The sequence below is a fragment of the Topomyia yanbarensis genome, chromosome 3 (assembly GCF_030247195.1).
Source record: "Topomyia yanbarensis strain Yona2022 chromosome 3, ASM3024719v1, whole genome shotgun sequence".
Taxonomy (NCBI): domain Eukaryota; kingdom Metazoa; phylum Arthropoda; class Insecta; order Diptera; family Culicidae; genus Topomyia; species Topomyia yanbarensis.
In genome coordinates, this window is record NC_080672.1 from 106,323,968 (window position 1) to 106,350,483 (window position 26,516).

General features: G+C 38.4%; 1 protein-coding gene across 19 annotated transcripts in view; it reads left to right on the forward strand.

Moving 5' to 3' along the window:
* Positions 1–26,516, forward strand: part of LOC131693459 (MAP/microtubule affinity-regulating kinase 3-like) — a 211,107-nt gene that overhangs the window by 81,109 nt on the left and 103,482 nt on the right. For 17 of the 19 annotated variants that reach the window (XM_058981277.1, XM_058981275.1, XM_058981276.1 and 14 more), the window contains exon 3: positions 25,275–25,487. In XM_058981277.1, the coding sequence (XP_058837260.1) occupies positions 25,275–25,487 (213 nt within the window). Of the gene's footprint in view, positions 1–11,366; positions 11,937–12,014; positions 13,181–25,274; positions 25,488–26,516 lie in introns of those variants that run through there. The other 2 variants (XM_058981288.1, XM_058981289.1) reach the window with 2 other exon arrangements.

The window sequence follows — 26,516 nt, forward strand, 5'->3', positions numbered from 1 at the left end:
AGGGCCCCCCCATCTAACTTAATCCATTAAATTTGAAATGGAAACTACTCCTCATCTGGTGCCAGAAAGAGTAGCGTGGGTAGGGTAGGTAGGTCGTTCCGTCTCGTCCACTCGCTTCCATCCTCATGCTCCGAAAAGGGAAGAGGAGAAATCATTCATCACCTCTTATAGCTGTTTTTTATTCAAACCAACTGGCTCTGTTGGTTTTCTGTTATCGGCGAAATTCTCGTCAAGTGAAGTGGTTGGTTGTTCGGTGGTAGATACCTACCGGGCGAAAGTAAAATGAGTCTGATGACCATTCCATCACCGACACTACCGGCCGACCCCATTGAATAGGGTGAAGTAGGTATGTGTCTGCCTGCAGGGCAAATTTCCAACGACGAAAACGAAACTCTTTTCGGCCCCTAAAGTTAGTTGATGGCAGTACGTTGAACTTATACTGAGAGCTAGCTGATTGCAGTCATTTCCATTTCGGGAGGCGGTGGCTTAGTGATACGGCTTTTGGACTCTGGTCAATTTGTCGATTGAACAATCACTGGTTTGGTTGTTTATTCGACATACTTTACATCAACTGGAAAGCTTGCTTTGGTAGTATTGAGTGGTTTTTGATTTGTGAGTTCCCAGTTAGAGATTTTGAAGCTAAGATGAGAATGCTTCCTTAGGTATAAAGTGTAGTGAAATTGCGTGAAGGTTAGGACCTTACAATCCACTAAATCCAAAAATATTGTGAATCATTGTAATTTAAAAGACAAAATTAAAACAACCAGCTTTTATTGTGAAAATATCTCTAAAAATACCAAAACTAGTTTTTGACTTAGATGCATTTGAAGGCAGTGATTTGCCATAATCGTTGAACTAAAAAGTTATTCTTTAACTAGGAACTGAGCGATTTTTTGTGAGGATGGAAAGCTTCTATAGTTTCGGTTCAAGAGTCTATTTTCGTAAAGTTTCATTTCTACATTGGAAAGTTACTGAAACTCGCAAACAAAATCGACATGATAACCCCACGTAAAATGCCTCGTGCATGTATACTTGTAAATAGTGCTAAGGAGATATATCTTATATCTGAGCTCACTACTAGTGGTGTTTGTGCTATTACAGCCAATACGACTGTGAATAACATAAACAAGAAAAGCGACTTGTTCGACGTATTTGTCGCCTAATCAATCGTCATCTCCTGCTGGTTTCAAAAGAGTTATATTATACTGTAGTCGAAATGGATTTCCACTCATTGTCGGCAGTGCTGCAAACACCCATTGCACCATTTATGGACCCTCCGATATGAAACTGAGAGGCACTGAATTGATCGAATACTTAAGTAGTACGAATTTGCACATACTCAGAATGGAACATCGCCTAACATTTGTACGGTCTGAGAGAGAAGTAGTGCTAGATGTAACTCTCTGCTCCGACAGAATGGCACATGAGTTGGCTTGTTCGATGATAAAATTTTACCACTTAAAATTGGATGTGCTTCTAGAGAAATCCCTTCATGGAATATAGAACATCCCTTCATGGAATATTGAAAGCGTCAGAAAATTTTGCAGTAAGGCTTGTGAGATTGTTAAATCAGAAACGGATGAGAGGTATACATGAAGACTCGCCAATCCTACAGTTCTCCGAGCGGGGCAATTAGAGGAGCATTGAGGATGAATTACCGAACTTTTTAACCGACTGCCTCTAGGCCCTTTATCTGTCTGTTCGGGAAGTTTGGATTCTTGCGTATTAGCTAGTAGAATCATGACGACCAAATCGACGAAAGGGGTGGTTGAGCGTTTTGCTTCGTTTAAGTCACCGTTTCAAGACTATTCCAGTGCAGCTCCAAAGAGGCGATGAACACTTTTATCCAGCTATTCTCAACTTTTTTTGCTACTCTTACTTCTTGCAACAGGATATATTCCAGAAGCGTGGCAAAAAAAAATTAATATATTCTCTTGTTACCTATGAGGAGATAAAGAGTTCCGGATCGATCAGACTAACCTCGTTATTTCTCAAAGCAGTGGATCGTATAAACGACCCCACTACTCTTTTACCTAATGTTGTCTATAATATTAAAATGGTTTTCTTCACATAAAAACAATCCAACTTAGAAGTTTTCCTTGATATTTAGAGCACTTGTGAGAACGTATCTCACGAATCAGTTTTAACAGCAGCACAGGATCATTGAGCACCTTCATATAGTACCAACTGAACATACGCAATGCTTAGCAAGCGTCACCTGTACTAATCATTAATCCCTTCATGCTCGTGTTGTTTACGAACAACGTTTTTATACAGCTAGAACTAAAATGGTTGTTAATAAAGAACAACGTTTTTATGGAGCTAGAACTGAAGTTATTGTAATTAGACTGGTAACAGTGGGAAATGAAATTTTGATACAACTTCGCTGTCTTGTTATATTTTTGAAAATTTAATAGGCCTATCAATTTAAACTGTCTTTAAACTAACTTTTCCATGAAATTGCACAATTGTAAACATTCTACGAGATTTGTGTAAAGCTTCGTAAGGTAAATATCGAGTAGCTTCTTGCACTGCGAAAATAGCATCTATCATTATCAAAGCGGGATTTCTCGTGTTTCTTGACCTCATAATTTTAAAGAAACATAGTTTTTCAGCTGCGAATGCGCTAGAAAAACTAGATATGAAAGGAGTAAGGTAAGTAGAGAGTGTGTGAGTGTCTGCGGAAGTCCTCAAAGTGGTGTGCTGTCATCACTTTTATGGAAAATCTGGTCACCTATGATTTGGTTAAAAAATTTCATGAGCTTCGATTACCGATATATTGTTTAGCTGATGGTTATCAAAAAATGTTGTCCATTAACAATGAATAAAACGTAAGTAACACTAAGGAACACCTTCAACCTTGATTTCATGTAACGTGAAACATACAATAGATGAAGCGCACATGTCTTCAGCAAACTTTCCTCAAATTAATCATTTTACAACATCATCGATCTAAAACGATTAGAAAGTCAATTTTAAGTCTAAGGAAAATCAGAACCATCCTAACTGTTTTCTTTTAAATGTTGTCTTGCTGGAGCTGGGTTCTCGGAAGAGGAATCACTCATTACAATTGCAAACGAGACGGGAAACGTCACAGACTAAAACAATGCTTACCGCCAATTGCAGCGGGCCGTGATTCTTATTGTGATATTGAGTGTACAGTTCAGATGTGCGGGCGTTCGGGACCTTACGATCGCGTAGGAATAAGCGTATATTTGTTCACGCTTGAGAGCACATTGATCAGATTATAAGTGCAGTAGTGTTCACTAAAACATCGTTTGTTTTAGCGAAATCTTGAACGTAGTTGTGTGTAGATGATCGCGATTGCATGTTCGTTTTAGTGTATCATCGAGAGGGGCTCGAACGTTTGTATGTTAATGTGTTCGATCGATGGATTGTTCACATGCCGCGTGTGTTAGCGTGTATGTAACTACACGTGTATGAATTCGCATATTCGCGTATGTTCTTGAATGATCACGCGGACTGTGAATCTGATACTTATTTTTCAGTGTGTGATTCAAATGCTTGAAGAGAGTGAGTTCTCCGGGTTCCTCAAGGGGTGAATTAGCCTAATGTAGGGGGTGAATTATGCGGGGTAAATTTTACTTGTTATTTTAACATTCCCGTAGGAAACCTTTACATATTGGTTCATTGAGTCAAGAATAAAAATCCTGCCTGAGAGAGTACAGGATCAGAGTTCAAATACTATGGCGTTCATTCAATTGAAAATGTTTTTTTTTTTCATTTTCTGACAGGGTGGTTAGCAATTTTCACCAAAGGGAAACATGATAAGGATCAATATTTGGAGAGGAGTACATGGAACGAAAAAGGTTGAAAACCACTGATCTATAGGATATGTTAGTAGAACTCCGCTAACTGTTGTTTATAAAAGCCATATAATCCTAAGTTTAGTTTAAGTAAAAAGTCAAAATTCTTGTAAAATTTGCATTCTGGATCACTGCACTGTAGCATCTTCGTGCTATATTGGCAGCTTGCCAAACCTGGTCAGAACTTTTCTAATTATTTGTGGCTCTTAATGAAGGGTGTTATACGTACACTACCTTTCATTAAGATTCACAAATAATTATATACTTTTCTCCAGGCTCCTTTTGCTTTACAGCCTCGAGTTTAAATGGTGACAAAAACTTGAATTGGAGTCTACTTTTGTAAATTCTGTATTTATCAGTGAAAACAATGTTCAATTTTCCGGGAACATCACCCAGTTTCATCTTCCATGAGAAATCATCCTTTGTATGTAGTTCGTAAAAAATCGTTTGAACAACTTCTTATCCGTTTTATTCATTTTATTTATTTTATATTTTTTATCATTTATTTTATTTAACCATGTTGTAAAATGTTGAAAAAATGTTTTTACAGCTGCTGCATTTTGCTTCGTATTTGCGAATGACTTCTCCGGTGTCCTCGTCGACGCCAGAGTGTTGAATTGAAGTTGTGAATTCCGGCTCAGGTGGTTACTTAGCTGTGCGACGATCACGTTTGCGCTTCGGAGCAATTTTTGACATTAAAAATGTCTTACTCCACTATCTGGGGCTGGGTGTCATTCTAAAATCTAAACTATCTCCCATGTAACGAAACTATGTAAGGTTTGCACGCTTATAACTCCGATATTACTAGATGGATTTCAATCATTCATACACCACCCGATTCAGAAACACCTAACTTAAATATTGGTAATAATTTAATATCTCCCCAATAAAAGTAGACTTTTGGAAATTGGTAAAATTAAAAAGTTCACGAAAAACGGGAAAATTACCATTCGTGAGGCAGATTTCTCAGACACAGCCGTCAAGAGAGGGCAGATTAGTTGCTCAATGAAACACGAAAAGTCATAAATAGAAGCAACGCATGTCCGTTTAAATCAGTTGTTGCTCTTATCCCATACGAGAAACATCGTCTCCGGGTGATGCAATAAGCGCTATCGATTTTCGGTAACGTTGGCATTTGCACACACTCGCACCTAAGTGACTAAACCATATACGGTTAGTTTATAAATAGAGGTGACGCGTACCCGTTTGAATCAGTTTTTGTTCTTATGTCGAACGGTAAGATCATGGCTGCAGCGTCTGGGCACTACAATAAGCGGTAGACGCTATGCATTTTCGGCAGCGATGGCCGTGTGCGGATTTTTCGGGTACCAGCACGGTGTCACAGAATGATTTGCAAAGTGGGTGGGTGGGGTGGTTTGGATTTAATTCAATACGGTGTGTGCTGCTTAAGAGTGTTGCGTTTGATAAAAATATATTTATCTTTATGCATGCGTGTGCGTTGTAACTTGTTAATACATGTTTACGGCGCTTTGTAGCTGCGTAGGGTAAAGAGCCTATTGGTTTTCATGTTTCATATTTCGGTTATGTTTTTTTATCAGTAAGGCATCTGACAACGTGCTTCTGTAGTTATTGCACTGTTCAGCAGCGTAGTATTTTATATAGGAGAGTACACTCGGGTTTTTTTACGCGGGTTTTGAAATTTACGCGGTTTTCATTAACGCGTTTTTTTTTAATTTACGCGGTTTTAATTTACACGGCCTGTATCCCCTGCGTGAAAAATCTGAGTGTAATTACATCGGAAACAATCACATTCCCAGCAGAACTTTTTGTTTTCTAATTTCAAACACTTTTGTTTCGTACTGCACACAACGGAAAATTTTAAAGCAGAACTTACCGTCCCAGCAGCAGTTTAAGCGGGTGTCCTTTTTCGTTTCAAATTCAAGCCATGTCTTAAGCGTTACTGGACTTAAAATTGTTTTCCCAGTTTATCCAGTCAGAATATCTGTCCTACCCTATGTATTTAAAACACAGTTCTAATTGCGTTTTAATGTATACAACAAATAGAACGGTTGAGTATACTAATTTAAATTTTAAAATAAATCTGTTTTAAATTATGAAACAAACCGCTGTACTGAAGATATAATTATGTCAGTCCTATTACCACATAAAACACCTATATAACATAAAACGCTGCAGAATTGGTTTAATAATACAATGTTTACACTACAGAGTTATAACACGTTTTAATAATTAGCAACAAGAAAAATGTCACCAAGATAGCATAAAAACCCGTTTTAACTGGTAGTGCGAACGTTGCATAACAATGTAATTTATCAAATAATTTCATTTTTTCCACCACTAATCGATCAAGAAATACTTAAACTTAAGATTGTTTATTTAAGTTCATTAGTACATTATTGAAAATTTAAATGGAAAATGAAATTTCATATTTCATGGAGAGTCTGTATATTTCCGTTGGCGGGCGTGGGCTTCCTCATCACAGATCTCAATATGGAACTTTTCTTTTGAATATATTTTCTGGACAGACCAGCCTATTTTTACTAGATGGATCAGCCAAACAATGCCAATCACCTTGATTAATTAATAGATTACCGTTAAAAGACCTTCAATAAATTATGTTTTGATGGGGAGGACCCTAATAAACATCTTATAATTCAATAGCCTAACGACCTGTTCAGGGTATCATCCAAACAATATGTGGAATCGTTGGACTATATGGGTTAAAGTTCGAGTATAATATTTTTTTATTAGGGGATATATAGCAAATTGTAACATATGAAAACAGGCGAGTGAACAAGAACGTGAGTCGATATGTGTGATAGATAAAATTCATTTGCACGCTCTTGAAAAAAGCTACATTTTTAATGTCACCGTGGTCGTGTCCTGTACACAACCCTTTCATTTTTTTGATTCTTTTTCTTTTTCGATCAAGTTTTTTTTTCTATTATCTTCTTCAACAACAGCTTAAATTATTACATTGTTAATTCACGCAAAATATCTGAAGCACTTCTATTGATGACGAACGCTTTCCTTTCACACGAGCAATGTTTTGAAGGTAACCTTGAATTGTTTAGAGGTTGATCGAATACTAGCGCCATCTTGAACAGATGCTATTGCGTTCCTTATGTCCTCTTCACTTTATTTTGGCGTTTTTCACACAAAATTACGCACAATTTTTCTGTCAAAATAATTTACATTATAGAAGTGACCTAAACTGCCCCCAAACGGCTGATCTGTCGGGTCCCTAAGCGTATGTTTCTTGTTGATGTCCGTATTTTTTTCAAAAACAAACATCGAAAAATCTACAAAAACTAGTATTCAGCATTATTTTTACGGAAGAAAAACCTTACTTGATATATATTTTTTTACTTTGATTAAATGTACTGTTCTGAGGACGAAGACAATGCGTTTTCGCAGAACAACACGCGAAAACATAAACGACGCTGTAATGTTTTAGTTACAGCGTCGTTTATGTTTTCGCGTGTTGTTCTGCGAAAACGCATTGTCTTCATCCTCAGTAGGGGAAAGAGGGTAACAGTGGAACTATGAAAACGTATTGTTTTCATAGTTCCACTGTTACCCTCTTTCCCCTACAGTATATGTATTTATCAAAGAAAAAAAAATCAAGTAAGTTTTTTCCTCCGTGAAAATAATGCTGAATACTAGTTTTGTGTTGATTTTTCGATATGTCCACGGTAACAGCCAAAATTACAGTCGTCCACTATGTTCTCTACCGTGTTTCTAATTCACCTAAAATGAGCGAACTCTGCAATAACACACTTATTTGACCTCATTCTACTACACGCAATACCCTTTTTCGATTTGTCAATTTTGTTTTCTGGTAAATTTAGCTTTTTAATAATTTTATTTAGTTAACTACTTTATAAGCATTAATCATTATAATAATTTCATTCGTTTTTGTTACTTCACTTTCAATTTGTCATATATTTATTTCATTCATTTTAGTTCGTTCGTTCGTTTTATTCAATTTATAAATTTAGTTGTTTTATTACTATTTGTATTATTTTATCCGTCTCATTCAAAATATTCATAGAATGACTGAATATTTCATACATATCATTCATAAAATTCATTTTGCTATTTCATGAATTCCGTCCAATAATAGTAGTGATTTAATTATTTTTATTATTTTATTGACTTTATTTTCTTAATGAATACATTTTAGTCGTTTTATTAGATTTTTCATTCGTTAAATTTGTTTTACAATATTGTTCAAATTAACAATTTTGTTGATTTTTTCTTTTATTCGTTCCATTTTCTTTATTTTTTCTAATTCTTTAAGTTTCTTTCATTTTAGGTTTTTAACTATTTATTTATCAAGTTCTGTGATTTTATTTGTGGTATTTATTTTATTTATTTTCTTGTTATAATTCGTTTTATTTAATCCTTAAGTGGCGCTCATGACGTCAATTAATTTTGTCCTGGCTATCCTTGGTGGGTACAGTGATAGTTTATGTTTACTTTTGAGCGTTTATTTGTTTGATCATTCATTTTATTAAATTTATAAATTTGGTTTTATTGTTTTATGCATTTGTCCAGGTCATTTATTTTATTCGTTATACACACATTATTTGTAATGCCTGTTTCAAAAATGTTGTCCAAAGGTAGTTTTCATTTCATTCTTTGTATTTATTTTTTAGCTTTATCCATGTTATTCAATCTATTCATCAGCCATTTTATTCGTTTTCTTTACTCTATTAATTTGATTTTTGCTGTTCAATTCATTCAACATATTCAATTCAATTATGTTATTTCTTTTTATTCGTTTAATTTATATTTTCATTTGTTCATAAATTTGTATTGTTTTATTAATTAATTTAATTCATTTTACTTGCTTTGGTAATTTTTTAATGTTCTCATGTTTATTTTCATAACTTTATTAGTTTTGGTCATTCTAACTATTGTAATAATTACAGTCACGGAATCCATTGTACTCATTTTATTCATTTTTTCAATTCAATGCATTTCATTAATTATATTTATTTTCTTCAGTTTCAGCATTTTACCCTATTCATTTAATTTATTCAACTAATTTTGTGTGTTTGATTGATCCTTTTATTCTTATTTTTATTTAACTAATTATTTTCCTTCGTTTAATTTGTTTTATTATTTTATCCATTAAATTAATTCGATATTTTTTTTATTCTTTCATTAATTTGGTTCATTTTATTTATTTTTCTCCAATTTCTTTTTTATTCATTTTATTTATTCGAAGACAAGGTGCGCTTCTAAGCACTGTAACTTTCGATCTATTGATCGGATCTCTATGAAAATTTAGCAAAAAATTCTCAAGGAGTTGTACTTTCAGATGAAGCAATAATTGTTTTTTTAGATTTTTTGAAAAATAAAATGGTGTGTAACCCCTTAATTCTCCAAGCAATAAAACAGTAAGAGAGTTGTCTATCCGAGCTACGCAAACTTATCTCAAGAAGTTCGGATAGCTCCGTAGGATAAACTTTTGTTTCTTTATCAGTCGGCTTCATTACCTCCGGCCTAATGTCCCTTCGGGTTACTATTCTAGTCATCTGCAGGTGGACACCTTTCTGACCTCGGTACGGCTTCTTTAAACTTCAGTTATGAATAAGGAGGGCAAATGCAGCGGTAACAGTTTTGTGAAAATTGAGAAAAACCCTCATGATTTAAAGAAGGAAAAATACACAATTGATTTTACCGACTCTCAATAATCACAGAAATGTACAATCGATTTATATATAAACAAAAACACGTTGACGCAATGAAATATAATAATAAATCTACAAAAAATAAAAATGGATGATGGGTCTATTTTTATGCTATGTCTAATTTTTTTTCTAAAATGCCTATAAATTCGTATTCGTATTTTTGCATCGCTCGAACCAATATAGTATCAAAAAAATCTAAAAATGATAAAACACTCGTGTTTAAGCCCAACCAAAACTCGAATCAAGTACCCCAATTTTCACCATATGATTTGAACCAATCAATTGAACACATATGACAGACACTGCTCTAACCAATGTTGATTCAGACGACTAGGGTGATAATGGGAATAGGGTATGCTCAGTACCCTATCCTTACTGTCAAAAGATCGTTTGTATCAGGATTTTTTCGTGGGCAACCTTCAATTTCTCAGATTATCTTTAAATTTAATTTCTCTATTGTTTTCTGGTGGTTCACATATGCTTCAAATATCGGCCCGAATGCATCTGTTAACTAATCAATTATTTATCAGGACTGTTGTTGTTATGAAAACAGCTATGCCAATGTGTCAGTTTATTTCCGCTGCCTAAATCTGATTTATTTCGGTATGTTTATCGCTCGCTCTTCCAAGCGGACGAACCATTTCCAGCCATAAAACCTGTATGTATTATTATACTTTCATCTGCATATTTTCCCCCCACTCTGGATCAAAAATACCAACGACGCCCCAAAGCAACCTATTGTAACATTATTTGCACAACAGCAACCACCTCCCTCTTAAACATACCGAGTGAAACCGTACACCGGCCATTGTCAGCACAGACAAGGGGAAGGCCTGTCATGTCTCATCATTATCGTCATCATCTCACAGCGCAACACACGCACACGCACTCGGATGCTCGTACCAAACCAACTTCGCAAACAGTCGTCAGTCAATCCGTCAACCTCCAAAACGGAAATGTTTGCCCTCCCTCCCATTGCGAATATTCGACACCGTGAGTGCCCATCCATCGATTCCCCATCCCCCTTTCCCCGTCGTCCGTCCGCGCGTCGGTGACAAATGAGATGACTAATGCATCGTTTCTCTAGTCGGTCCCATTCAACCTTGAGGCGAAGTGATTGACCGACCCGGAGAGGCCAAATTCATTCGAAACGACCCGATAATTGCCAAGACCTCTTCTATTACGAGGGGCGTTATTTTCCTCTATCGCAATACAACTACCACCATCAGGAGCGGTAGCACCGATTTCTGTTACCTATTCTGTGGCCGCCCACGAAACAGGCGATGTGTTTTTATCAAAAGTATGCTAGTGTACTGCTGTTGATGATAGTGTTGTTTATATGGATTCTACCGTTTGCTGTAATCGATAGCGATAGCGCAATCTTATTGATAACAGTTCCCTACTTGCTGTCGGGTGGTTTGCGAAATTCTGTCCGTCGATACCCGATTAGTTGAGCACCGAATTGCACCTCTGACGAACACACGTGTTGTAAATTGTCGTTGTGGCATGGCCGGTGAGTTTTAGTAAGAAACCTTGTGACGTCAAGAACGCGGCGCGTATCATGGTTTCGGAAGGTAGAATTTCACGGCGTGTTAGGTTTCCCGAATAGGAACTCGGATGCGCTTTTGGGCAAGAACAAATAAGACCGAGTGGCTTGCGTGCGTGGTGCTCAGCAGTTACCTACACCATCTAGTAGACTATTTAGCCTTCTGCTCGACAGATAACAGATCTCTGTGTGAATGTGTGAGAGCAAGTGAAGCTCCGCCGTTTGGGCGACGCGCAGGTGAATGAGATCACACTTTGCAGACGTTGTGTGTACTGTTGTCGGTGAAGAGTGCGAAAGAGAACGCGTGTGTGCTAATAATTTCAATTTAAAAGGAAAATATTTAATTGTTCCGAGTTGCGTTGAATCACATGACGTTAGCGGATCAGTCCCTGCGACCGCGAGAAACTCGTTATACCCAACTGGGGTAGCGTCTATTTTTCGCGATCAACGGTTACTATGTGAGATCGAACGGATCGAGTATTGAAACCAAATTTTCCTTTTGAAAGTTCTCAACTATTACTGCAGCAATCGTGTGGATCATAAAGTGCATTCGGCGTAGAGTTTTGACTGTTGTACAGCTTCGTGTTCTCGTAAGGTTATTACTGTTGTGGCAAACGTTATAATCTTATCTGGCCGTTTGTTGCAGCGCGATAAGATATCGTCTGCTGTTACCTGCTAGAGCAAAAGTTTGTACTGGAGGTTTCCAACGGCAGCTGGAATAAGACCTCAGCATCGCTTTGTGTTGTCCTTTTGTCACATTTCATCAAAAGCTTATGTGTTCAATGTTCCGTGTACTCATATCGGGTCATCAACGCCAGAGTATCAACGAATCAACGCACCGGTTATGGACATCAGCAGCAAACCTTCATCGGGTCAGTGGTAATATATCAAGTGAAAGCGCTGCGTGACTAATCCAGCCACTAATCTCTTCGTTCTTTCTGTTGATCCTATTTACAGCTGACGAACATTGCTGTCTAAGCTAAGGCGTCGCCGTGGACCGCACACATCGCAACAGCCTAAACAAACATTTAGTGATTGTGATTTGTGCAAGAAGTGCTTAGCTGCCAGACAAGCTAGCTTGTTACATTCAAGTGTAATTGAAGAAAGACTTTAATCGCGTTATTTACGACCACGTCCAACAGCCAGCCATGAATCCCAGGGAGTTTGAACGCAACGAGCCTAATCGGCGCAGCATTCGGTTGAAGCCGAACAAGTTGGAGGTTGTGACCTTAAGCGAACTTCCATCCGTCACCAAGCGCATCACACCGATGATCGGTTCACCACAACCAGCTCGTGTTCTTGCCCGGAACATCCGCAATGAACAGAATACACGCGGCCAGATCGACATACGCGATGGTTACAGTCTCAAACTGAGTGACATAACCAGAGTGGCGTCCGCAGACAAACCGGACGATTCAGATCCAGCTCAATGCGAGGACCGGTCACTGTCTGTGCTGCAAAACCTAGAGCGTCAGATTAACACCATGGAGTTCGATACACGCATGAACGCAGACCGAACTACCGATCTCAAGGAAACCAAAAAGGAGCGTCCCGTTCACTACGGCGAGCTTCCTAGTCTGTTGAACAGCGGCATCAGCGATGTGGCCGGAAACGGTTTCGGTTATATGGAACGTGCCGGAAGCGACAGCGACGATGAACTGACTCCAAGTTCATTCAAGCGAGGTGAAGACTCCCGTTGCTCAACCGGAGGTGCCGTCACTTCAAACTCGCTAGCATACGCCCGTAGAATGAAGACCGCCCGCCCCGTCAACCGAACGGTATCGGACACGAAAAACGCCGAAAACAGTGCCAAATTGATTCGCCAGAAGAAACCACCGGCACCGCGACCTCCTCCAATGATCATTCCGACCAGTACGACGACTCCCCACGTCACCGGAATGATTCCGAAGGAACCACCACTACCGGCAACGGCCATCGGTTCGTCTAACAGTTCGACAACTTCCTCCACCGGAAGTGGTTCGATGGCTAAGGCGGCGACGGCGGTAGCAACCAGTACGCCCAAGTCCGCCCTAGCATCACCCATTAGTAGTGTGAAAAATTCGACCGAGAAAAAGATCAGCTCCGAGATTTTGAAGCACATCATCAATCCGCAAAAGTCTCAGGTAATGTGTTCTAGGTATCTAGTAACCCGTCGTCGTGTCCCCAGATGTCACCAAATGTTAGTTATCGTGTAATACATCGGTATTTGCAGGTGAATGAGCCTTTGAATGGGCAGCTGTGATTGATTACTGTATGGAACTGATTGCAGGGATGGGCTTTCAAATGCAAAGGTCGCGTAAGATGTTGATTGTCAATCGAATGAATGCGAATGTTTGACTTTTTGCGATGCTAATTTAGCAAGTTGTTATGAACATTTCCCAGCTGTTGTTGAACCTGGGTTGTCTCATGGCGGAATCTAAACCAGAATTTACATAGATATAATGAACGCGATAAGAGACCTGTTTGCTGATAACCGACGCCTGCTACTGGTGGGCGGTTAGCTCCGGCTTATCTGAATCACGGGGCAGCAGTTTTAATAATAAGTTCTTAAGCCACTGTTTTCAGGCGTACCCCACCTTCAGCTCGGATAGTCTCCAGTTTTCAATCCATAATAAGGAGATTTTTTGTTATCTTCTGACAGCCGAATCGGTCTTGGTAGGGTGAACTCGACGCGCGTTCTGAGCACAGCAAAAATGATACAGTTCTTACTACGGTCGCCTTGACCTGTTTCAGATTATGTTATCGCGAAAATCGAACGTACCTCTTCGGTGGAACCTTGCCTTCTTTTTTTAGGGTAATGGGAAAATTTGAAATTCTCGTTCAGTTTAAATCTATGCAACAAATTGCAAGATTGATCGTAGCGAGGAACAATCTACGTTTTTCTAATTCACAAAATCGATTAAATTGTAAAGAGATAGATTCAATCAAGCTCTACAAAACAATTCAGTCTGATAACTTGTGCTGATAACGCCATCTTCTATTGATCCCGCTCATCACCTGGGTCTCACCTTCTTCAGTCACAGTTTTAGCAAAGCTCACCAATTATTCATCCGACTAATGTCGCTGGTGACTGCTCCTTTTATCTGAAGTTCCTGCTCCATTTCTCTATTGGCCGGAACTGTTAACAATTTAGTGAATGCAGATCTTTGGCAGTAATCTTGGCTCCTTTGTCGTGATGTTGCCATCAAGACGTACTACAACGGTATAGCCCGTCGTATAGGTAGTTCACTAAATCTGGTCAAAACATTACTGGATCTTCATGGGACTTTATGAAATGCAAAATTCGTTTTTTAGATTTATTTTTTTGTATACTTCCGAATTCATAGTCTTATTCGCTACTAAAACGTTAGTTTTCATGCAACAGAAACGGATTCCTTGCCAAATCATATTTTTTTTCGCGAACGCCAGGAACCGTTCCGCGAGCAAAAGTCTTGTAAAATTGGAGTCCCGAAATTGGTTTGAAACTGGTTTTTGCATAAATTTCAGCATTTGGTCGTACTGCTGAAGGGCCCGGGTTCTGGCCACTGGGCCCGGTAACATGTGTAGCCTTCTCGGATTATTTTTTTTGCTAGGAGAACCTTTGCCACTGCGACCACTATTCAGGTTATCTTTGTGGCTGTCCCTGTTTGCTCTACATGTTACAAATTGCTCAAATCCAATGTAGTTGGAAGCGAGTTGTTTGTTTGTCCACATGTGTCGTCCCAATCGGGTAGTACATTATTAATGTAGCTAAGGATCCGTTTGGGACATATATGCCAGACCTCGTGAGGCGTCATCAGATGCCTTCCGAAGTATCGCTCACTTCCGCAATGGCAGAGATTCGCCGCACACTATAGCGGGTTGCACCAAGTTTTTTCGCCAAATCAGTTTCCGAGATATTTGCGAGCGGTTGTGAGAGTTTTGTTCAACTTATTTCTTTCCTATTCCTGTATGATTCATATTTCACAAACACGTTAGTTTAAAAGTGCGAAAAAAATTACCGAGTGGAACTGATTACAATCAACAAAATGCTTCAAAAAGCTTACATATTCATCTACTATCGCCAAAACTAAGTGCCTCATTTCTGAATGATATACACACTTAATTTTTTTCTGCCGAATCTCAGCTTTTTTGCATCTTTTGCCGAAATCTCAACAGCTGAGATCTCAGTATACAATTTCTTTTTTGCTGAGATATCAGTAAAAGTGACGTTTCATAACTGAGACTCGGAAAATATTTCGCCGAAAATTAGTAAACAAATGTTACTTCGCTGAGATATTAGTTACCAAATTTGCTGAATACACGGCTGTTGAGAAATTACTGAACTGAATTGAGTGTGTAGTTTTTAGTATTGTTATCGTTATTTAGCAATTTAAGTATGAAAGTATTCAAGTTAAGATCCTCGCGATTGAGGTCTTAACGATCTACCACTGAATATTTTAGTTTATTAGACAATTAACATCAATATATTTGCATTTCGGCTTCGTCCCTTCAGTATCTGGCAATGAGTTTTCATCAGTTTGACGCTAATCTTAAACTAGAAATACTATTATGTTCACAACTCTTTACTTGCGGGACATCACAAGTAAGCCGTTGTTTATAGTGTGTTTATTTTATGGTTTGCGACAATCTAGTGCTAAGTCAGTTCAAAATTCTGATAAGACGAAGTCGATATGCAAATCCCTCGTCTGACAAGGAATTAGGTTTCGTGTTCTTCGTACATAAAATGGTTTGACTGCAATGTTCTTATTAGGGAGAAATGTACAATGCAGTTTATACCACACGGATGAATTTCTTTTCTAGTATTAAATACCGTTTGACGATAGTACAGTTAACCTAGTTTTGGTCCTGTTTTTGTGACCCAGCCGCATAGAACTGTTATTGCTCAGACCACGTTACGTACGTATGAAAATCATATTAACATTTGTCCATTTTGTAAACCGACAAGCCCTGGGTGATAGCTTTTAAAAAATCGAAACCAATACACTGACATTCATATTTTTAGCTAAATATGTGAAGGACACTCACTATTTGAACCGAACAAACGGGATTAAAAAAGTTCCAAAGTTAGTGAGCTCATTCGGTAAAGTATACTCATTTCGATTGATCACTAATATCAGCAATAATGTATTTCACTGAACGAATGCACATATTAGTTGTAGTCTGACCTACTAGAATAGTTCGTTTTTGAAAGAACTAGTCATTCAAAATTGATGGAAATGTCGAGATAAAAAACATTACCTCAGTTTAGTATAGTTTTTTGAGTTTCTAAAATCTTTCGGAATCTCGTAAGGCATTTTTGAGTGCAATCTTTATGAATTTTCATGGTGTTAGAAAAAACAATAATTATTAACGGTTGTCCCTTGGATCCCGTGCTTGTGGCGCACGGGCTACTTTTTAAGTGGTAGGAAAAAAAATTGATTCTTCGCCAACTGCCTTTTGAGGGTCGTTCATTTCCGTTTCGCTATTGAACATGTCCTTGTCATCATCATGGTTACTGTCTTGATAGTCGCGATCAGATGTTGTGCCTTGCTTTTTGCTCTTACGGATCACGAGTGTGAGCCCACCGTCCTCGATAGTAGCTTCCTCGCTGGTGGTACTGGCTGTTGATGTAGAGGCACTTGATGCAGCTTTTGAAATTTTCTTTATTGCTTGAACATACATTTGGCAACCGTTTATGGCATTGGAGAGCGCATCTTGAAATTTTTTTCCGTAGATGAGCTTTCTTCAGTAATTTCTGAGCAGGGTTGTTTGTAATGTGCCGTCTGTTCACAGAACTGGCATGTATTAATTTGTCATCGATATATGCAAAGAATTTTGTGTAATTTTACTAGACTGTACTGCAGGGTGAAGTAGGAGGAAATGGGTTGGTCGAGTCATATTTCCATCACAAAACATTACAAGAAATTCCTAGCAAGTAGTTTCTCCTTGGGTCCTTCGTAATCCCACTTCACCAGATTTCGACTGGAATCTTTTAATGGCTATTTTGCAAATAACCGGTGGCAAATTATATTTTCAAACCGAAATGTTCCTATCGTACATATTCAAGAGTATCTTGATTTTGGGGTTGTCCACACAGCCACGTGTTTTCAGTTATTATGAACAATGAATCTTTTCTGCTGAGCAAATTTATTGGACATTATCAGCCTTGAATACCTGACATGGTCTAACTGCGACTTCCGAAAGGCTCAGCTCCATTTTTTATTTTCAGCAAATTTTCCACTTCACTAATGCTCAGTTTTATACGAAAATACCGGATTAGCCACAAGTCATTGGCCGGAGCATGAATTCTTGTTTATGCGTCTCACTTATTTTGATAGATCACCGCAGTAAGAATAAAAGCAACAGTTTTCTCATTTTTCTTCAGATAAGATGAGAGTAACTGTTTTTGTCGTACGCTTCACGCTGGCTTGAGTCTAAGTAGAAAGTAGATTGAGTATCGTGACCGTTTGTTGGTGTTCAATGGGTCAATAAGTTTCTTTATAATCTTTTTTTGACAATTACAAGGAATCTTGAAAGTGAAATGTGGAGAAAAGCGAAAAACCCGAGCGGATAACTGAGTGGTATTGCCCACGATCACGTTCGTCGGTGGCTTTTTGGCACACCTATACGTTTGACTCTATATCGTCTAAAATATTTGTTCATATTCTTAGATATTACCTATTGATTTAAGCATAAAAAACCTTTTTTCAGTTAATGTAATGTAAATCAAATCAAAGTGCTAACGCGATTAGATGCGCAATAATGCTTCATGAAATTTTGCTGAAAATACTGCATCGTGAAAACAATCATTTATATCCCAATCTTGGCATTAGAACAATTTTGGTGTATTCTAATCTGTTTTCATCCAACGGTCACAAAACAAACGGAGAAATATACAACTAACCAGCCGCATTGAATACATGTGCACTATGTTATACAAATCCACACCAAAGTTTCGTCATAAAAAAAAAATTGCTCCGATGTTAGAGATTTTATCGGGATGGTCTTCAATTATTATTATGAGTTTTCTTTGCTACGTTGATTTCAGGAGCCGTAAAATTTAAATGGAGCGCTTATTGAAGGATGGAAAGTGTATCGATGAATATGTACTTCATACAATTCAATTCCACCATATACGAAATGTTGTACAGATAGGATTCAAGAGTACGCTCGGAACAGAAACCTTTGTTTTACGTAACAACATGAAAGACATTGTTGAGTGTGACAATGTTAGAATCAAAATTCCCGTGTACGATGACGACCGCACGATCTGTTTGCTGAAATACTCGATGCTAGTATTCGCAAATTTATGTTGCAATATGGACAAGTTTTCTCCCTAAAATGGATACCTGGAGGATTTCTTCCCAGATATTCTCAACGGTATTCGGGTGGTACGAATGCGCCCGAATGTGACCTTGAAACCTGAATCCGCCTAGTCTCAGACCAAGTTGTGTACTTACGATAATCAGTCTCCCACGTGTCAATACTGTAAACAATCTAAATAGTACGGAAAACTCTGCGCGTGACTACCTCAGACAGAAGTAGTAAGCACAAAAAACAAATACTGAAACTACGGCATAAACTGTTTTTCAACCAGTAATATCAGCTGAACTATCAGTAAACGCTAAATAAGCGATGTCGTCTTCCAGCGGTTTAGATAAAACCAGAAATCGGCACTGCCAACGCGAAGGTAGGAAACAGAGAAGAGCATTTCATGACCGTAATTCGCAAATCTAAAAAACAAATTAAAACTGTCGCCGAATGCTAGATTCGAACCAAAGTCAGCAGCTAAGGATGCTAGATTATTTTGTTATTAATATTTTGTAAAAAAAAATCAAAGACTCAGGGCCCTGTTGAACTTATACATCGAACCGTGTTAATTTAAAAAAAAAAAGGTCTTAAGAAAAGTTATGTTATCCACTATTGTCTGAAACTTTGTAGAAACAAAACCTTCGTGATAGAATTTCATTGCATGGAAAAACGACGAAACACTGATTTTAGGGTAATTCTACCAACATATAAATATTTATCGCCCGTATAAGTATAAACTGCCTATGATCGCAAAACAGTTCCATAAAAATAGGAAATCCCTTAGAAAAAGAGACAAATATGCGATCATGAGCAGAATAGATAAATGGTATCTTCAGCAAAGTTATTCCAAATTTACTGCAATTCAAAGTTTCAAATGAAAAAAAATACTATTATTGTTAATTAATAGAAGAATGGGACTAAATGGAAACTAAATCCAGGGAGCTTATAACATTTTCTTGAAGTTTATTGACTTCTCGTTTACGACTAAAGTCTGTAGATTTTCTCGCAGTTCTGTCCTACGAACTTAAAGTCCTTAAAGTTTTGAACTTAACTGATATTCGTTAGATTTTAATAAGTTTGTAAGACCTTTTGGAGTTTGTAGAATAACAGTAAGCTTCAGGGAATTTAGTTCAAATTCGTAATAATTTCTATGAAGTTCGTAGAACTTTCTTAAAACTTGTAAAATTTAGCCTCAAGTTTGCAGAACTTCCTATGCTTCCATAGACTATTGTGGAGGGTTCTAGGACTTCTCAGAAATTCTTAAGATCTTTCACAAGCTCGTTCAATATTTATGAGCTCGGAAAATATTTCTGCAGTTTTGAGTTTTTTTAGAGTATGCCTGAAGTGCACATACACTATCTATTGGAGTTTATAGACAATTTCTGAAGCGTGAGGATTTCCCTGTATTCCATACGATCTTCTTAAGCTCGTGGTATCACACTCCCTTATGTTTAAAGGGCTTCTTTAAAGACTTAGACTCTCCTGAATATTGTAAGACTATCCTCGGTAAAGGATAGCCTTACTAATTTTTAAAGAACGTACGTGAAGCTTGTATGATTCTCATGATATTTAACTTCCCTGATGTTCGTAGGATTTACCAGACATTAAAAAAAATTACTGGAGCTCACAAACGAGCTACATCGTACTACTTTAACTTTTGTTATGATATCCTTCCCGTAACTCTAAAATTCTTAGAAAATCATTTTATTAAATTTATTATTTTTATTTGGCACAGCTCAATGTACTAGCTTCACTTATTCTGTTGATTCTTTTTTCGCTGCGGGGAAACATTTGCTGCGTCATCTAATGACGCGTGATAGTCCTACATTCACTACAGTTGTCTTACGCGTTTTCCGTCTCTACCGTTGTCTTACGCGTCCAGGTCCAGGTCTTACGCGTTCATGTCGTCGGTACCACTGTTGTCTTGGTTGTTACGGTTGAATGTTTTTGAGTATTTCTTTTTCTTGCGTGTCGCTATCATGTATCCATCTACAGCGTTAGATTTTTTGCTGGCTGGTATTGGCTGTTGGTTTTGAGATACTGAGCGCAGTCATACTCATGGTTTGGTTTTCATAGCAGTTGATGAATGTCTTCTAACAGTCTCAGCACAGAGTTTTTCGAACTGTACCAGCTTGTTACTGGCAAATTTTGTCTTCCCAGAGTAGGTGGACGGCGTTAGCTGATTACGGGGAATGCTATCGAGCTTGCCTCAGTGTTGTCAGTTGCATTTTCACCACACGAAAGCGGTTGGAAGGAGTTTTCCCAAGTATCATTTGTATTTGGGATTACCTCTTCACCGTTTTGGTGGTACACGGTGCCAGATCGTACAGCCGTACTTCGACTGAAACGTCGTCCGTACATACGGAGATCTTGTTTCTAATGTTGCCATATTCGACGAATACAGTCTTCTGCCTCAGCTAACTTATTGAACGTTATTAGAGCTGCATTGGTGCACGGCTTGGGATATAGGGTCCGGCACTCGAAGTGTAACTAACTTCTGACCGTTTCCGCAGCTGTCACACTGGCATCAGCTGTCTATAAATTGGCTGAATGACAGTTCAGAGTATTTTTTACAAGCGCACGAAATCATTTTGCCCAAAGTGAACGCATAAAAAGTGATCTGTGGTGGAATTCAAAAGAAGACCGCTTGGTCGAAAGCCTTTGAATTCCGAACAATTCGTACACTATCAAAACGATAGGGTTTACTTGACCCACCATTCATATGAGAATTTGAGTCATCGATTGGCCATCAGGAGGCAGCACCCGCCACAAATAATGTTTTGGGTTGCTGTAACCGTAGATGGGCGATTTCGAATCCTTTCCATCGAGCTTGGCGTCAAAATAAATGCGATTTATTGTGGGGAAAGTGTTCTAGAGGCTGCTTTGAAGCCGTAGGCAGACAAACATTTAAATCGCAAACCATGGACGTGTCAACAAAACTCGGAACAGTCTCACAAAGCACGAGTGAGCCAGGAATGGTTGAAAATCAACATTCCGTACTTCATTTCGACCACATAATGGCTCTCGAATCCAATGGATTGTTCTCTCTGGACCATTTTGGAGAACAAGGTCCGAAGTAAAAAATACACCAGCCTCGAGACGTTGAAGAAAGCTACTGTCCTTGAGGGGGCCAAAATACCGACAAGTCACATTCGGACAGCTTGCTATTCATTTTTTGACCATCTCAAGGCCATAGTCGAGGTAAAAAGTGGTCATATGGAGCATAAGTGGATTATTTCTGAATATTTGATTATTTTTACACATTTTGCTCCTTTAAGTAAATGAAAATAATTTTCCAAACCGAATTTATGGCCTTTTCAATTGGTTACACTTCGACTGCCGGACCCTGTATTTCTGGTGGATGTTTCTCGCGGATCATAGGTCTTACGCCTGTCTGTTTTAAAGTAAAGTGACCAGTTATACTCGAGATGAATGTGAGACGCGTTTTCGACGCGAGTTTTCCAGATATTTACACAACTTTTGTTAGATTAAGAACGTTTTGTAAAGTTTTTTAAATTCAGGACTGTTTCGTCAAATTCGGAACGTTGTAGCACTTTAATTTAAAATCAGTCATAGTGATATTATTTTACCTTTTTTGTGGTACAAATTTTCACTACACAGCGAGGAACCGTGACCCTATACTGATTGTACAGTGGATAAGCAACAAAGCAGTAGAATGAGTTGCTTGCTTGATTTATTTAAAGCTACATCGATGCTGCTGTTTTGGACAAGATGAGAAGGTTTGGCTTCTGTTTTGTACAAGATGACAGGGTAGACTTCTTTGGCTTCTGTTTTGGACAAGATGAGAAGGTAGACTGATAGAATATTCTTGATTACACGTACGGACTGTCAAGATATACATATATTCCAAAAAGTTTGAACCTAATGATAACCAATATGGTCTTTCCGATGATACCACCAGATGAGGGTCGTATTCGCTCCTTTTCAGAACCATTAAACATTTTAGAAAAAAAAAATTTGAATTCTAATATACTCCAGATCACAAAATCAAAGAAAGCTGTGTTAGTGAAAAACAACCTGCGATAAAGCAGGTATACCCTAAAATGTCTATTTGGCAGTTTTAAATAGGCTACGGAAATTATAAAGTGCATCAGAAAGTAAACATTAAGCGGGTCCTAGCAGTACGAGGAGTGCACCTATTTTGAGCAAAACAATGTTTTGCTCAAAATGGGTGTCACCATGTTTTGCTCAAAATTTTGTCAATAATTTTAAGAAGAAATCGTCAATGAATTCAAAACGCCCTTAACCCTCAAAAAGGCAAATGGTTTCAGAGGCTCGGCTAGTTACAGTTCTCTAGTTTCAATGATCTTGTAATTTGAAATACAAATGATCGAGTATTTTCGGCCTTTCGATTCTCTCACTGATAAAACGACAAAAAAGGTTTTTGATTTCATTGGGTCTTAGTAGCCATGCTTCTTGAAGTCACAATTTTAGCTTGCCTTTTTGAGGGTTAAAAAACTTGGCCATGAAAGGCCTAATATTTTTATATCTTAAATATAAAAATGCATCCACTGAACTATTTTTTTTTATTTTATTTTTTAACCCTTGATTTACTTATTTATTTGTTAATTTATTTATTAGAACTGATAAGCTGGAATTTGCTAGGATACAATTTTCTTTTCTGGTCTATTTGGTGAGCATTTCAAAAATCGCTTAAAACTTTTTAAACTAAGTCGTTAAATGTTTAACAAGAAAAAAATATTTCTACTCCTTATGAAATTGATATACAATTTTACTACGACAACGTTAATTCGAACCCTAAATCACCCCAGATCCTGGTGGCCCGGTAGAAAACTAAAGAACCCGCTTTCTCTAGTAGCTTTCCAGTTAGAAAGCGCTCATTATCTCACGTTCAGGACTGATAAGCGCTCTTCACACTAAGTGCGTCACGGCTTTCGCTGCTACGGTGTGCCTCGGGCTGCGTTGGTTTGTTTGTGTTTAGCCTTGTACAAACTGACTGGCAGCAAGCTGACGACGTCCTGCTCCTGTCAACGGACGGAGAGAAGATTATTTTGCTTACATGACATGACCACGCGCTAAATAGTTTGCATATTAAAATACACTTTCGTGGTAGCATCTCGTTAAAATGTCAGGTGTCGCAACAGGTGAGTGTGGGATCGGTGCCGGGATTGAAGGGCTGTCAATTTTCCCATTGAGGGGGGTGGAGCAGGCGCAGGGATCGATCGATGTGATAGACTGTTTCTGCGAGGTGGTATTATGGTTGTTTGTTGTTCGTCTGATAATGAATATTTTACTGCCTGTTCAAGGGTTGATTACGGTCGGCTATAGTGTGCGCTTTAGGGCCGTTTCTGTTGTTCAGGTATTCCAAGGGTGTATGGTCTGGGTAGTTTTCCATGATTCACACTCACGAACAGACAAATAATAAACAAATGTGTACTTTGCAGCGGTGTACAAACTACAATCCTAAGCTTACGATGTGACGATCAACGTGACAATGTTTATTCTTTGATGAACCTACAAAGTGTTGAACTGCATTAGTTACAGAACCGCTGCGACGTAACAATCCTAGCTAAATTAAAACCAATTATTGACTGGAAAGAATTGAGCTCTTGAACTACTCCATCAGCATCGCATATGCTTCAGGTTAATTACGCATGCTCTTCTTCTGGTGCGCCGCTCAATTTAATGGCCAAAACAAAATTTCTCTCAGCCCCCTCCTCCTTCCCTCCAGCTTCCAATTTTCATACCGTTTCAGGTTATTTAATCGGCTACCAATTCATATACACAGAAGCAAAAGCTGTTAGGCCGCATGTTCTGGGTTTTGTTGGATAATACTTCACCTCATCTAGTAGGGTTCAAGGAGAAATATAGATAGAAGTGGGAAGCAAACAAAACAATCTATTTGCAATGTCAAGACCAGTTCCTTCCGCGCTGCATGCTTAAAACTGAAACAGACCCGGGCGTGTTTGTTTACAAATTGAAAGTTGTATCATTTCTTAATTCGGGGGTCTGACGAAACCAACCACCACAATTGAATTGATTTGGTTCTCGTTAGTATTTGTCGTTGCACAAGATAAATTATAGTCGGTTTGGATTGTGTCGACGTCGGGCAAAACAATTTGATCAGAAGCAGACATCTATACCAGACACGTTATTTTTTGTGTGGTTTTTAATTGACCTTTCCATATTCCAATAATCTATCACAGACACGATGTTTATATTTTTCCCCATTTCCGTCCGTTCACAATCCACCCACTTACGCATCAACATAACCGATTAGTTCCTGCAATTTTTGCACCCCGTATAGCACCAACTCACCGCCGCCGTTAAGTGAGCGTATTTATAGTCCGACCAGTAATTTGTCGGTGCCTATTATTAAAAGCATACATCCTCTCTCAAGACGATCCCCGATCTACTATACTCAGATTCACAAATCCACTTCGTCTATACCTATACCACATCGTAAATATTTAGAGCGAGAACCGTTCGCTGGGCAACACTTCACACTTTCAAAATCTGCAACTCACCGCCCCTCACGGTATGGCGGTACGCATCTTGGCCCCTTTCAAAAAAAAAATCGGCAGTCTAGCCTTAAGGTAACACCACCGGAGGTTAAGAACGGTTTACGCAAACGTAAATGTGCAATATTTACATCGCATCGGCTCAAACGGTTCGTTATAAAAATAGCTCTTTCTGATCTTGTCCGCCAACACAAGTTGTCTGCAACACCCCCTGACTCTACAGACGTTACGACGGGTGACGCAATGAACCTCCAAAACAACACCTCGGAACCAGTCGGGATGGATCTTGAAGCGGATCGCGAGAGCAGTTACCCCATTCAAGATGACAAATTTATGTGTTTTTCCTCTAGGATGCCTTTGCCCCCCGAGGAAAAACTTCCTCATCTGACTAATAAGCTGACAATGATTAACCTATGAATTTTCCTCTTTGTTTCGCTTCCAGGGTTCACCGAACATGCAGATGCGCGGAACCGGCGCCCGGTGGCGACCGGCCGAGGAACACATCGGCAAATACAAACTGCTGAAAACGATTGGCAAGGGAAACTTCGCCAAGGTGAAACTGGCGAAGCATGTGCCCACCTCGAAGGAGGTGGCCATCAAGATCATCGACAAGACACAGCTGAACGCGTCGTCCCTGCAGAAGCTCTATCGGGAGGTGAGTGTTTTTTGGTTGATTTTTGTTGTATAGTAGATGCCTATTGGACGTTACACGATGATCGTTGTGTTCAAAACTGTACAAATTGAACAAGGTATTTTGTAATAGCCCCAAATTGCGAGCTGTGGATTCTGTGACAGATTCCACGCCACCACCAGCAGTTTGTCTCAGATAGCGTTGAAAGACATTTTTCAAAGTCATACACATAAAAATCGTAGAAAAAAATATAGGCCCTGTGAAAGATCTAGGTTATTAATTCAAAATATTTCGGAATCACCATAATTCTGTAATTCATGTGCTTTTCTCATCAGAAATTATACAAATAGATGCACAAAATTGACAAGAAAATGTGCTGATGACGATGTTATTTGCTCGATGGAAACATATGGCAGTTTTTTTTTATTTCGATTATAGAGGTTTTAACCTTGAATTTTTGACTAAACAATCATATCTCCTCCGATCATTGCGGAAATCAAATTGACTACAGCTATACTACGGTACTGCACTTTACGCTGCATTTAGCGTACGCACTATTACAACATACGTACCATCGAATCACTAAATTAACTTTCAAAATAATTGTTTTTATCCTTAATATCTCTTGAAAATTTATAAAAATAAAATTCGTTTTTTCATCAGTTCGGAGTGCTGCTTGTATGCCTACTCCGCACGGGTAGCTCACTCAGCATTCATATGCACACTAGAGTGGGACATGGTTATATGAAAAAAATAAAACTTGGCTCCGAGTAACTTTTTGGGTCCAATTCAGCTCCCAGAACAACTCTGCAAATTTTTAGCTCGATCGGTGAAACTATATTTTTGCGCCCACGGTTTAAAGTTTACATGGAATTTATGGGAAAATTGTCTTTTGCAAATTAATTCTTCCAAGAGTCGCCCGTTATCTCCTAAAAATAAACAGATGTCTGATTTTTATAGGAAATTTGTCAAGGAAACAAAGTCTAGAAGACTGCAAAACGATCTGATGCTTGTGGAAAAAGTTAACAAGCAAAAACCGTTTGAAGCCCTGAA